This window comes from Neofelis nebulosa, chromosome 13 (assembly GCF_028018385.1).
Source record: "Neofelis nebulosa isolate mNeoNeb1 chromosome 13, mNeoNeb1.pri, whole genome shotgun sequence".
Taxonomy (NCBI): Eukaryota; Metazoa; Chordata; class Mammalia; order Carnivora; family Felidae; genus Neofelis; species Neofelis nebulosa.
This window is the reverse complement of record NC_080794.1, coordinates 58,897,297-58,911,939: the sequence shown is the minus strand read 5'-3', so window position 1 is coordinate 58,911,939 and position 14,643 is coordinate 58,897,297. Positions and strand designations below refer to the sequence as shown.

At 43.0% G+C, this 14,643-nt stretch overlaps 1 protein-coding gene across 11 annotated transcripts in view; it reads right to left on the bottom strand.

Annotated features, from left to right (window-relative positions):
* Positions 1-14,643, bottom strand: part of PLCE1 (phospholipase C epsilon 1) — a 324,803-nt gene that overhangs the window by 47,386 nt on the left and 262,774 nt on the right. For all 11 annotated transcript variants that reach the window (XR_009252465.1, XM_058697220.1, XM_058697219.1 and 8 more), the window contains 5 exons: positions 14,382-14,443; positions 14,134-14,299; positions 10,161-10,268; positions 8,709-8,825; positions 6,309-6,467 (listed from right to left, as the gene is read on the bottom strand). Coding sequence is in view for 10 of the 11 variants with exons in the window: in XM_058697220.1 (XP_058553203.1) it covers positions 6,309-6,467; positions 8,709-8,825; positions 10,161-10,268; positions 14,134-14,299; positions 14,382-14,443 (612 nt within the window). In the remaining variant the exon portion in view is untranslated. The remainder of the gene's footprint in view (positions 1-6,308; positions 6,468-8,708; positions 8,826-10,160; positions 10,269-14,133; positions 14,300-14,381; positions 14,444-14,643) is intronic.

The window sequence follows — 14,643 nt, the reverse complement described above, 5'->3', positions numbered from 1 at the left end:
CTCTATTCCCTAAATTTTCTGAAATGTGGTTATATTACTTTTACAACATAAAATGTATACATAAGGAAGAAACAATTTAGGCTGTGTCTATATCCACATAAAATATTTTACAATATAGCTCACTTTACACACTGAACATTGTTTCAGCTGGGATTTCTCAAAGTGGGTTTTATGGAACGCTAGTTCCATGGGTATTAACAGCTGTTAGGTAAAAACTGACAATTACAGTAACCACAAAACAAAATGGGAGGTTGGAAACAGCACTTAAACAAACTGAGACAGACACATTCTTGCTACAGGGTTTCACATTGCCTTCATTGAATATGCTAGAGGGCATTGTGATTCTTCAAAGATCTCCAGTACAGCATTTCCCACCCTTTTTTAACCAGGGATTCCCCCCACCCCCCTTTTCTCAGCGTGTCTCACAGGATTGGTGTTCTTCAAAACTTTGGGAAAGCTACTCTAGGCACAAGGGAGCCACAAAAGCAAGTCTATTTGTCATGGGTAAGAGAAGGGCCTTGATGCAGCAGGCATTCAAGGTAGAGCCAAAGGGCTGGGAATGATGAGGCAAACAGCCTGGTAGACCCACTGGCAGACAAGTGTGAGAACCATATGATGGGAGAGGCGCTGCGCAAAGATCCTGGGACTGGCGATATCAGAAAGCAGTGTGTCAAGGTCCCTTAAATTCCCAAACACTTCCACCAATGCAGGAAGTATGGAGATGTGGCCAAAAGGAAAACTAGGAGCTGACATCCTTATTTTTTGCAATACCCAGCTTACCCTGAGGCAGAAAAACAGGATCTTAGCCCTTGATTAAAACAATTCAGGGGCACCTGGGGGGCTCAGTCGGCAGAGCATCTGACTTCGACTCAGGTCATCATCTCACGGTTCATAAGTTCAAGCCCCATGTCAGGCTCCCTGCTGTCAGCGCAGAGCCCACTTCAGATGCTCTGTCCCCCTTTCTCTCTGCCCCTCCCCTGCTTGTGCTCGCTCTCTCTGTCTCAAAAATAAATAAATGTTAAAAACAAACAAACAAAAAACAATTCAGATATAGGTCAGGGGGTTGGAGTTAGGGGCCAGACGAGGAGACTGTGCCAGATGGGTCTAGGTGGGGCCATGTCTTACTCTGCTCTGCTCCCCTGGTACCTGGTACAGTCCCTGTCATCTAGTATGAATTGTTCGAGTCTGGCAGGTTGGAGCACGGGAGATCAAGGTGAGAAAACTGGATATCTGGTGGGATGTAGTTAGGGGGTCTTCATAAGAGCCTCAGCATGAGTGTGAGGCAGATGGAAGGCTTCAGAAATTCCCCCCTTGCTCTGAGTCAATCCACCCTTGCTGAGGCTGAGCTCCTTGTGTGGCAATGACCCAGGTGATTCAGGGGTTGGTCTGAACACACTGGGGCTCTAGACACTCAATCGTCCAGTCTTGTGCGAGCTCAGATCACCAGGTCTGCACCCACAACCTACCAGACTGAAACACCTTGCGGGTATGATTGTCAGTAGTCCCTGGGAGATCGTGGGAGCTGGAAGTGATCTTAGAAAACTAGAAGTGGGATTACACTGTTCTGTTTTTCCAACAGGAGGAAGGGGCAAATTGTGGAAATTACATAGTGGGGAGTATCAGGGTGATAGCCGACAAAATCAGAATGGATTATTAATTTGTTGGTTGTGAGAACACAGAAGAAAGAGGTGATTATCAAGGGTTAGTATGGGTTTACTAATAACACATTTCCAGAACACTCAGTTCTTTAGATTCTGGGGAAATGTGGGCTGCAAAAGAGGAGAGCACTAGACAGGAGTGATGGTTACCTAAGAAGGACCACAGGGCTCTCTGCTTGGTAATCTGGCTCAAGGGCAACTTGGAATGAAGGCACCACTAGAAAAACTGCCAATAAATGCACTGGATATCAGAAGTCCAAATTCACAAAGAACCTTTCGTACTGTGATGGCATGCCAAAACCGAAGAAGAGCAAATTTAACAGAGATAAATGTGAGGCTCCTGCCCATGAAAGATTAAAATCAACGGTCAACCTGGAAAAATGGGAGACCAGCCAAAGAACAGTCCATGTGAAAATAACTGAACTCTTTTTGTTTTCCACAAACTCAACAAGAGCCCCGTGTGCACCAAAGAATTTTAAAAGTGAGAACAGTCCTAGGCTGCATTAACTGAGGTATGAAGTACAAGTGAAGAGAGGTAATGGCTTCACTGTCCTTGTGCGGTCAGACCCTATCTGGAGTACGGACTTGTTCTGGAAATCACATTTTAAGACCAGCAAATTCAAGAATATCCACAAATTTAAGAATATCCAAACATTCTTAATGGAAAGTAAAGAGTCTTAGCAGCCATATCCTATGAGAAACAGTTGACGCAACAAGAATGTTTAGTTTGGAGAAGAGAAAAGCTGGTGGGGAGACACATGCTAGCTCTCTAGGTCTGGAATTAGTCCGTGCAGCTGCAGAGGGAAGAAGTTGTGCCAAGGAGTAGGAGGAACAGGAAGGAAGGCTGGGCTCAACATAAAGAAGACTTCTGAAATAGCACAATGTATTCATTTGTGAATTGGAGGCTGTGTAAGTAACTGCAAGCCACTGCAGAGAATGGGAAGGGCAACAGCAACAACATTCAAGCGCATCTCGAAGACCACAGAGGTATGCACAGGGCGGCTGTGTCTACCTGGCAGTCAGGAGTGGGCAATAGTTGCTGAGTAAACAAAACAGCACGGAGGAACAGTGTTGTAGAAGAAAAAGCACCCTGTGCTGGGTAGTGAGTTACTGATGCATCATCTGAGGAGGGCCAGGCAGTGGGGAACACATGCTAATGTTTTAGTTGAATGACTTCTTAACAAAGCCATCAGCGTAGATCTCATGGCCCCTGGAACCCTCATAATGGCAGGCTTTCTGGAGCAGCTTTGAGAGCACAGACCTGGACACAGGGAAACCTAGCAGAGGGCTCAAACTGGTGGCCCTCAGGGCTGACTTCACCTCCAGACCAGACTGGTTTGGCTGGCACAATGTTTTAAAAAGAATTCAATTAGGGGTGCCTGGGTGGCTCAGTCAGTTGAGCGTCTGACTTTGGCTCAGGTCATGATCTCACACTTGTGAGTTCGAGTCCCATGTCGGGCTCTGTGCTGACAGCTTGGAGCCTGGAGCCTGTTTCAGATGCTGTGCCTCCCTCTCTCTCTGCCCCTCCCCCACTCAGACTCTGTTTCTCTCCCCCCGCTCAAAATAAATAAACATAATAAAAAAATTTTTGAAAAGAATTTAATTAGAGCTGTTCATTTATGAGGGCATGCATGCTCCACTCTGTCCTGGCTGCTTCCAACTGTCATGTAGCCACCTGTCCCCTCATATTTATGTTGCTTGACCCCTGAGGATGGGGGGTTTTGCAACTCTTGGCCTAGAGCTGTGTGCCATCTTCAAACTGTGTGCCTCCAGGGTACACAAAGACGTCTAGGGATGTTCAGCTTCATATATTTTTAAAGGAATCAATTTCTAGATTCAGTATCTTCAACTTCCGTGTGTACTTTTCAAAAAACAGGACTGCCTGCAAACAAGCTTATGGTTGGCTGGTTCTCCCTTCCCCATGCTCTTGTCCTAACTGTTCTTCTCTGGCTTTATAAAAGGAACATGTAACTTTCATTTACCAATAAAAAAATCTGTGATGCAGGAGATGAGATGAAAACCACCTAAGGCAGCAAAGGGTCACTGGAGAATGCAGGGCTCCTGAGAGTCTGGAGAAGCTAAGGGCAGGTGGGGGGGATCTTATTTCATCTAGGCAACGAGAATGTTCAAGGTTTCATGCCTTTCTCTCTCTTTCTCTCTCTCTCTCTTTCCTACCCTCCCTTCCCTTCATCTGTCCACCTATCTTAGAAATAATATTCAAAAGTGTGATGGTCATCTTAGGGTTAATACAATGTTTACTTGAGTGAAAAAAAAATAAAGTCAGACTTTTTCTGACCAAACGTCATCTGGCTGACTGTGCTGATTTCTTTGATAATGAGGACTGTTTTGTACATTATATTGATATATAGTTAATGTCATCTGTATTTACATATAATAAATATTACGTTTGAAAACATATCCTTTGTAACTATTTACACTTGTGATAAAATTTCTAATGTCAACTTAAAAATGTATGAAAAGGGGAAAAACGTGTGAGAGTTAGAGTTTCTTTTTTTTTTTCCTTCAAAGTTTTATTTAAGTTCTGGTTAGTTAACATATAGTGTAATATTGGTTTCAGGAGAGGAAAGTTTTTCAAAAATCTTTTAAGCGGATCTTGAGCAAAAAAGGTTTGCCAGGCATAGTTCTAGAGGATCCATGGTAATCCTGAGCTTCTCCAGTTAGTGCAAAACTGACCAGTAGGGATCCCTTGGCTGGAATGGTTTGGGGCACTTTCTGTAAATATCTGTTTTCAGAAGGGTAAGTCTAAAGATGATGGAGCTTCCGGCCTCATCCTCCCCTGCCCTGAGGGCATCTGGAGTAACTGGGCACAAGGTGAATCACTGACTTTACTAGGTGATGTAACATAAGCTCCTAACTCAGCCTGGACTTTGGGCCGTCTGGAATCCCACTGCAGGTGGGCGGGGCAGCCTGGGGATTGCCTGGTACTTACTCAGCAGATGACAAGATTCTTGAAGGGCCCCTCAGGGAAGCAGTAATGTTCTAGAATGGCAAGATATGCTGGAAACAGGGACTGAGATGTGGGACAATGAAATGTTTCCAGAGTGGTCTGCAATTCTGGCAGGGGTCCCATGATTCACTTTAGGAAAGATTTTGTGAGATTTTCGTGTCAGAAGAATCTTGTGCTCTAGTTACCTTCACATTCCCATATTATAGAGGAAGAAATGGAGACCCAGAAAGTTTGACTGGCCCATGGTCACGTGGCTGGTCTGTGACAGAGACAGTGACTAAAAACTGGTATCTCAGCTCTATATCTAACGTTCCTTCTGTAGAACCATGCTATATATCACTCGGCTTCAAACTCAGGCCCTTACCTGTGAGTTCTACAAATTAGGGCTTTTAGAAGGTTTGATGAATGTCCCAAATGGACTACTGAACTAGGTATAACTGGATACTTGACTCAATTTGACTTGGCATTTTTTTATTAACGACTTTGCACAAGGCTCCAAACTTGTTGGACTCATAGAACCTTCTGCAGGGGCGCCTGGGTGTCTCAGTTGGTTAAGTGTCTGACTTCGGCTCAGGTCATGATCTTGTGGTTTGTGGGTTCAAGCTCCGCATCAGGCTCTGTGCTAACAGCTCAGAGCCTGGAGCCTGTTTCTGATTCTGTGTCTCCTCCTCTCTCTGCCCGACCCCCGCCATGCTCATGCTCTGTCTCTGCCTCTCAATAATAAATAAATGTTAAAAAAAAAAAAAAAAAAAAGAATCCTTCTGCTAATTTCTCTGTTCTCTGGAAGCCTCTGAAACAGGAATGCAATAAGGCCTGGAGGCTTGGAGGTGATAGCATGGACAGAAATTAAGAGCCATCGGCCACGACCTAGGTTGAGCTCTAGATCGTCCCTGCTGCTGAAACGGCACCACTGTACTGAGCTTCGTGCAGCAACTCTTGTTGTTAAGTTTCAAAAGTGGTGTTTTAGGGTCAATAATAAAGACAGAGGCCTAAATAGAACAGATAGTTTGGCAGCTGGCATTCTGTGTGATGAGTGCAACCTGGCATATGAACTCAGTGGCCCTGGAGCTACACTTCTTCATGGATCTTTGGGCCAAAGGCTCTTTACACAAGCAGGTTTGTGATACTTGGGAAGTAGATCTCTGTGGGTGACATCGGTATGGGAGTGCCCTGGAGTCCACAAGCTACGGTGATACCTTGTGCCAACTTCCATGCTGGGACCACGGGGCTGCTGGTATTGGGATTCCACTATCGACCTCAGGAGTCACAGCCCCTGGTCCAAGTGCTCCTCCTACAGGGTGGGGTGCTTCTCTAAGGGTGGGGGAGGGTTCCCTATAGGGGTGCTTTACCTAAAGGGAACCATGGCAACCACTTTGGGATTGACAGCTATGAAGTCTAGGTCTAGAGACAAGAGTCACACATTATCCTGTTCAGAGTAATTTAAATAATGAGATACATTCTACATGAGAAATTAATTTCATGACATAAAATTCTAGGTGAGGAAGGGGACAGTATTTATGAGTCTAGTAAAGGGAAAGCCAAAGTTCAAACTTGTCATTCCAGGAAATTCAACTGTCACAAAACTGGTTACCCTGCAGGTCTTCTGAAAGGTCAGAAGAATAACATTGATTTCTTTGTTCTGGGCACACAGCATACCCCTAGCCTCTATGATGAGAGAATACCTTTTGCTTTAAGATATCCACTGGTGTTTGGTGGGCTTTTAGCTTCTTATTTTTAAGGAGCACTTTCCTCCTAAGTTGGTCGGGTGAGGGAAGCATTGGGTCATCTGAGAAATCACTCTCAAACAGGAACTTAGCCACCAGTTTTTCTCCAAACACACTCTGAAAGGAATAAAGGAAAACACACGATCAGTAGGTTTTACCTACGCTTGGGTAATTCAACTAGATATTTCAGCTCAGTTGAATTGTTCTGCAAATCCTAGGAAGAGAAAGTAGGAAAGAAGTGGTGTCTCTCCTCCCCGCCAACAGTTTCTTACTGGAAGGAAGGGAGGTGGCTGGAAGGTCAGAAGGAGAGGTCTAGGCCATTCCCCAGGTGGGGCCAGCTCTAACTATTTAGGAAGGTCCTTTAGGGTCTGATACACTAAAGAAAGAAAAGGAGATTCAATTAGAGGCTGTGGTTTATAGAACACAATCTGTTCCAGATGTGAGTTAGATGTCAAAAGGATAGAAACCTTGAGGTAGGTAAGGAGTGGGGACGAGGTTGAAAGATAATGGGGAGAATGTGCTATACAGTCTTCTCACAAAGATTTTATGAGCATTGGCCTCTGAAGGGGAATGTGTATCTTCAAGGAGGCGGGCGGTGGGAGTAGGCACAAGACAATCCATTGGGGTGAAGGTAGAAAATACAGCAGTTTCTAATTCTAGTAAATTTTTAACTAAAAAAGAACAAAAATGAAGCTTATTAGTGTTTCATGTATCTTTGCCTCATTAATGGAGTTGAGAAATGGGTACCACCATTTGGCAAGAGCACCTTTTCCGTCTGCACACGTTTCTTCGTAAGGTGTCTTTATCAGCTGCTACAGCCATTAACATCAAACACTGAAGTAATAAACTAAACTTAAAACCAGACATAAAAGTCACAGATCACAAAAATTTAAAAAACAATGAATGTCTTCAATCACATTACTCCCACTGAAAACAGTAATACATTTATTGTTAAAATTTTTATGAGACCAAAAGGGATTTTGTACCACTAATAAATAATAGTATAAGAATAATTCTTGGGGCGCCTGGGTGGCTTGGTCGGTTAAGCATCCGACTTCGGCTCAGGTCATGATCTCACGGTCCGTGGGTTCGAGCCCCGCGTCGGGCTCTGTGCTAACAGCTCGGAGCCTGGAGCCTGTTTCAGATTCTGTGTCTCCCTCTCTCTCTGCTCCTCCCCTGCTCATGCTCTGTCTCTCTCTGTCTCAAAAATAAATAAACGTTAAAAAAAAAAAAAATTAAAAAAAAAAAAAAAAAAAAAAAAAAGAATAATTCTTTACTTCATCTTTTTATGTTATTCCCTTTAATATTCTATTTTTGTGTGTTTTATTAATGTATAAAATATGTTAATAAGTAGGATATATGTATAGTTTATGAATAAGTCAATAAGCGTACAATAGGAATACATATACTACAGTATTTTACTGATGGATACAATCAAAAAAGTTGAGGAGGAGCCTGAGTGGATCACTAGGTTAAGCGTCTGACTCTTGGTTTTGGCTCAGGTCATGATCTCAGGGTCGTGAGACTGAGCTAGGGCTCTGCACTGGGCATGGAGCCTGATTAAGATTCTCTCTCTCTCTCTCTCTCTCTCTCTCTCTCCCTCTACTCCTCCCTACCAGTCACACATGTGCATACATTCTACTTCTCTCTCTAAAAAAAAAAAAAAAAAAAAAAAAAAGTTGAGACCATTATTCTAAATGATGGCAAAAAAAAAAAAAGTCAATATGAAAAGCTAATTAGTTTTGTTGGCATAAGTATTTGGGGACATTTTCCTCTGCCCATGCCCCTCCCTCCTCCTGATAGCCTTATTTCCATAAATGCCTCAATCAATGGAGGAAGGGGGGAGTATAAAGGAATATTTTCCCCTAAATCTGTCTGCATGATAGTTTGCCTATATAAGGAAGAGCCAAGTGTTATAGCAACTGTTTTGGCTGGTCTAAGGTCTTTGCCAAATTGGATCCCTCTATCTGTAGTGTTAGACACAGGAAAATTTCACTTATTTGCCCTGAGATATTTTCAGTTTTCCACATACAACTGACAGGTGACATCCCAGCATCCCTGATTTGTGGTACCAGAAGCATTGGAGAGTTGGTCTCTCCTTATCTCCTAAGGCTTTCTGGATGGAAATGGTTAGGAGACCACAGAACAATGCTTCTATGAACACTTCAGCTGAAAAGATGGACCATTCAAGAGAAAGTCCAAGCTCCCATGGCACCCTCAATTCTTAGGTCTGAGGGACCCTAATTGTGCTTCATAGCTGAGTTCCAGCTGTCATGTGGTCCATGGTGGCTCCATATAAAAGCAACAGTTAGAAGACAAAGGCCAAGATACCATCCTGCCTCTTAGCTTATAGCTTACCTTGAAAATTTCTGCCATTTTTCGTTGCTGAGGCAATGAGCAGTGGTTCTCAATCGATATGATGATGGGCAGGTCAGAGTTGACAAAGGCACTGCGTTCAATGGCTTCAACCACCTCCTACGGGAGCCAGAAGAGCTCGTTAGAGTCCAGATGTCCTCCAGATGTATCAGAAGGCCAGTTACTTATAGCCACAGAGAGCATATAAATTGTTGTATGCAGAAAATTCTGGCCAAAACGGTTTTATTTTTTTCAAAGGTATTTTCAAATTAAGCAAGATGATAGGCAGTTTTCTGTGAATACATTAAACTGTTCATACTGAGTTTTGTTTGCATACTTTATAAGGAACTTATATATTTTATTAGTATCCCAAATCTAATAAATCAGTATGTATACTGATTACATTATAGGTAAAAGGCACTGTGTTGGTTACAGCATCAAAATGATAAGGCTTAAGATACTTTTCTGTTTTCAAGGAGTTTGTAATCAATCTACTTGGGACAATAAGACATATATACATATACTCATGTGTGCACGTAAACACAGTTATCAAATCTTCCTTCTCTCAATATAGAGTACAAAAGTTTCAGGAGAGATGAATAGGAAGATGAGCTAAAGAGAAAATGCATTTTAGCTATCTGGTCTACATATAAGACAGAAATAATAGTATTCCATTCCAGCCTGGCCACAGTTCAGAGAAAAATGATTTTACACAACGAAAAACACTGAATGAGGATAGTAATTGCACAATGAATGAATAAACTATCTAGAATTCGAAACAATAATCCAAGGAGCCTAGTCTTCCTGGGTGACCGACCTCCCCAAGTAGAACCAATTTTCATTACTTTGTAATATTATTTAATCATCTCCCAACACATGATGTTGGTCTTTGTCAGCAGGACACCAGGATAAATGACCTTTAATTCCTGTAGCAAGAGAAAAGCTCCTGCCTTTTATATATCATCTTAGGATGTAAAAATTGCAACAATAGGGGCGCCTGGGTGGCTCAGTCGGTTGAGCGTCCGACTTCAGCTCAGGTCACGATCTCATGGACCGTGAGTTCGAGCCCCGCGTCGGGCTCTGGGCTGATGGCTCAGAGCCTGGAGCCTGCTTCCAGTTCTGTGTCTCCCTCTCTCTCTGCCCCTCCCCCGTTCATGCTCTGTCTCTCTCTGTCTCAAAAATAAATAAACGTTAAAAAAAAATTGCAACAATATAATTACAAGGTAACTCATTTCAGGTCCTGGTTATTAAGCTCTGGTTGAGTGAGAACTTAATGGGAGTTTTAGATCAACTCCCAGAAAAATGGACATGTGCACATCCCATACAGTTTCGGGAAGTCTACAGACTCGGGACAAGAACCCCAACTTAAGGTGTGATTGGAAGAGTCACTCACAGAAAAGGCGCACAAAGACAGTGACTCCCTGATGGGATTTAGGGACCGTTAGGAAGCGTTACCTTGAAGGGGATCTTGGTTGTCAGCGTGTGTCCATGATAGATGATGGGCAACCCGTCGTCTCCATCCCAACAATCCAGCTCTACGCTCCTACAGCCTTGCAGGAGGACCTGTGTGATTAACGAACACATCCAGCCCGCATGAGCAAAGGGACACAGGGCCTCAGATGCTGCCCGGCATGTGCTTCTGCCTATCAGTGTTCACATTCAGGAGGGTGTAAGATCTAAAATAAATCCTGCATTTGGGCCAAAAGCCGCAATTCATTAGGGGAGACAACAGATGATGGTGGAAAGAGTTTTTACCAGAGCTGAATACTATCAGAAGGTAAAATTTGATAGCAAAACCATAGGACTATTTTCCCAACGAATATGGTCCTTTGAGGGACCTACACACAGTACATCCTGAAATGAGAGAGCCAGGCCAGTGCTCTACCTGGGCAAATATCGGTGGAGACGAAGGGGCTATTGCTGCAGCCCAAAGGAAATGAGGCCACTGATTCTTTAATGACCTGGCTGAACATTTGTACGACTGTAATCAGAATAAAATCCTCTCTGTTTAGACCCAAATTCTGCTATCAGCTAATGCCTTCACTAGGAACACATGGCACGTTAAGACTAGAAGCAAGCAGTCCTCAAGGATTTGCCTTATTGTCTACAGAGGCAAATAATGCACAAACTGCCCTTTTCCATGCCCACGGCATCATCAGTAACCAATCAACATCCTTGCCCCTTAAGCTTTGGTATGTTTATCTCTCAACCTCGTGAGGAAAGTGCTTCAGGAAACACCCTGATGAATTAGAGGAGATGACACCTATTTGCCATCCCAGATGTAGAGCTGGAAGCAGAGCTCGTGACACGTGCTCAGGTTGCAGCTCTGTAATATTTGCTTGGAGCAGCCTCTTCCTCCGTAGACTCTGTTGTGAACTATCTTAAAAGATGTCCATGTGTTGGAAGGGCAAAGCATACCAAGAGGCGGATGTATCTATGAATGGGCCAACTCACTGGTTTAAAACTCCATGTAACTATTTCCATGTGGTAACAACCCAATACTGGGGAGAGTGGCCACTAGAGTTGCTGCAAGAAAACTCAGATTGTGTAAAAAAAAAATGTTGAAAAAAAAATTTAAAAAAAAAAAGGGGCGCCTGGGTGGCGCAGTCGGTTAGGCGTCCGACTTCAGCCAGGTCACGATCTCGCGGTCCGTGAGTTCGAGCCCCGCGTCAGGCTCTGGGCTGATGGCTCGGAGCCTGGAGCCTGTTTCTGATTCTGTGTCTCCCTCTCTCTCTGCCCCTCCCCCGTTCATGCTCTGTCTCTCTCTGTCCCAAAAATAAAAAAATAAAAAAAAAATGTTGAGAGAAAACTCAGATTGTGGAATCCCTCATATATTTATATTTTTTATGACGTCTTTGCTAGATTCTTCCATTGCACAGCATGCAGCACCCAGTCTTCCCAGGTGACCTATCTCCCAGGTGGAACCGATTCTGCAGCCTAAAAACTCTCAAGGATGTCAGCTTCTCCCAACACCTAAAGCATCAAGAGGCGTGTTGCTTTGGGCTGAAGATGGCTGTGTCATGTGCCAGCAGGAGCATGAGGCTGCTTCATGTCTATGGTGAGCCACACTGGGAAGAACGCTCACTGACTGGCAGCAGATGAGATGGTTTTTAGCAGGCAGAGACTAAAGGTATTTATTTAAGTCTGCCTGACATTAAGACCACATACGGCTATTGTTGAAAGTGCTGCTATAAACATTTGGGTACAAGTGCCCCTATGCATCAGCACTCCTGTATCCCTTGGGTAAATTCCTAGCCTAAATGTCCATCAACTGATGAATGGATAAAGAAATTGTGGTTTATATACACAATGGAATACTACGTGGCAATGAGAAAGAATGAAACATGGCTTTTTGTAGCAACGTGGATGGAACTGGAGAATGTTATGCTAAATGAAATAAGTCATACAGAGAAAGACAGATACCATATGTTTTCACTCTTATGTGGATCCTGAGAAACTTAACAGAAGTCCATGGGGGAGGGGAAGAAAAAAAAAAAGAGAGAGGTTAGAGAGGGAGAGAGCCAAAGCATAAAAGACTTTTAAAAACTGAGAATAAACTGAGGGTTGATGGGGAGTGGGAGGGTGGGTGATGGTATTGAGGAGGGCACCTGTTGGGATGAGCACTGAGTGTTGTACGGAAACCAATTTGACAATAAATTTCATATTAAAAAAAAAAAAAGACCACATACGGCTAGAAGAAGAAAACCAGGGTTTGGAATTCCAGGTAAAAACAGGGCTTTTTCTCACTTCCGATCTGTCCCGGGGAGTAAGGTGAGGAGATAACTAGGAGGGCTGAGGGAGAGCAGAGTGCTGATAAATAAAGGATGACGAATCTTCACACTAGGTTTAACAACCTCTCTGAGTCTAGTTGAGGGGCTTTCATGCCTCATTCAAAGACTCTACTTGGGGTGTAATGTTAAGGAGTTAGAAAAAATCTCTTTGAGGTCAATAGGGAAGTGAAGTAGGAATTAAAGTTAGGACACTGGCCCCTGCTCATTCATTTTCCTGGGAGATACACACACACACACACACACACACACACACACACACACACACACACACTTCATTTCTTTCCCCTAGAACTGGAACAATAGATTTCAAACTCCTTTTAACCTTGGAATTCTCTGTGCAAATGGAGGGTCATATGTAAAGCACATAAAAAGAACAGGACTTCAGCTGCAGTGGGGGTAGGAGGTGTAGCCTTCCTACTTTGCTGCTTCCTTATCTCAGCATCCCCAGCTGAGGTCCCTGGACAGAGCACCTACTTTGAAAATCACTACTCTAGGGACACATCTTCATTTCAAAATAAAAGTACTTAGGGGTGCCCGGGTGGCTCAGTCGGTTAAGTGTCTGACTTTGGCTCAGGTCATGATCTCATGGTTTGCGAGTTCGAGTCCCACATGAGATTCTCTGCTGTCAGCACAGAGTCCGCTTCGGATCCTCTGTCCTCATCTCTCTCTGCCCCTCCCCTGCTTGCGCATGTGCACACACTCAAAAATAAACGTTTAAAGTACTTTAGATTTTTAGAGTTTAAAATACATATTCCTTAGTAGATAAGCTTTGGGACAGAATTTGACCCATGGTTGAGGAATAGCTGGACTGATCAGGAGAACGAAGGAAGCTCAGCTCTGCTGGGTTTGTGGAACAATGACAATTCTCACACTTAAACATCCTCCCCCCACCTCACCCCCAACCACACACTTCTATTCCCTGAGCCTAGGTTAGCTTCTTCCTGATGAACTCTTCTTATAGGAGGTCAGAAAACAGGCAGCATAGATGAGGAAGTTGCAGAAAATGTAACAGAGACAACTGACATGCAGATCATTGAGAGTTGGTGTTTAGGTCAAATGGATGTGCTTTTTCTAGTCCAGAGACCCTTCTGAGTTTCCAAGAACATTCCCATGAATTTAAGTGTGTAGGGACAGTGCCCATAGTCTTTGCAGATTTTTGTTCCTTAAGTTGGTTACCATAGGGATGGATTGATTATCTAACAAACTGCAAATGAAAATAAACAATATTTTGGGAATAACTTCATAGAAAGCTGCATTTTCTATTATGCTTTCCTACTACATTGTATTGATTTATTTAGCATTTAGTGAAACGATCAGATAATTTTCCCATGGGAAAATCTAATTATAGTAGGAATAGGTCAGACTAACTAGGATTTAAAAGCTATGAGTCTCAAACAAATACTTTTTTTTTTTTAGTGCCTAGAAAAAAGGTTAAGTATAGATAGGAGGGAGAAAGAAAACAAAAAGAAATAGACAAAACAACAGCGTGTATAGGCAGTTTTCCCACACATCATGTTTCCTCACATTTCACACATAATAGTTTGTAAGTTCTTCAGAGGAGTCAGAAGTCAGATTTTTTTGTGACTTATAGCAATTATAGCAATAATGGAAATCCCATGTCACGTGGAATTCTGTACCTGGCTGTAGAGTTCTACTGAGGACTCTCCTTTGAGCTGGTGGCCTGTGAGGTAGGTATTGTGTGAAGATTCAATGTAATAGTAGGAGAGGGGCAGCTGTAGTTCTTTAATGTTTTCCTGTGACTCATCATTTTTGGAGGCGAAATTATCTTTATCCATCAGAAACCTAGAGGAAACAAATTTTCTTAGGACTGCGTGGGAAAAATATGTATTCTTAAATGATGGGCAACAGATATTTTAAAGGTTACCTTGCAAATCCTTCAAATGACAGTAGGCCCTGATGACACATACTAACGCTAGGCTCGAACTTCTGCAAGGGACACAAAAAGAGTGTTATTTAGGTAAAGGAAACTAAGGGGAAAAACCCACCACATCATTTTTTAAAGATGTTCTGTTTTCATCAGGAAACATCTAAGCCAAATATTTGAACTAATATAGTTATGTAACAGTAAGAGGTAGTTTTTTAGTCCCAAAGAAAACATTTATTATACGTGCGTTTATTATACAAAG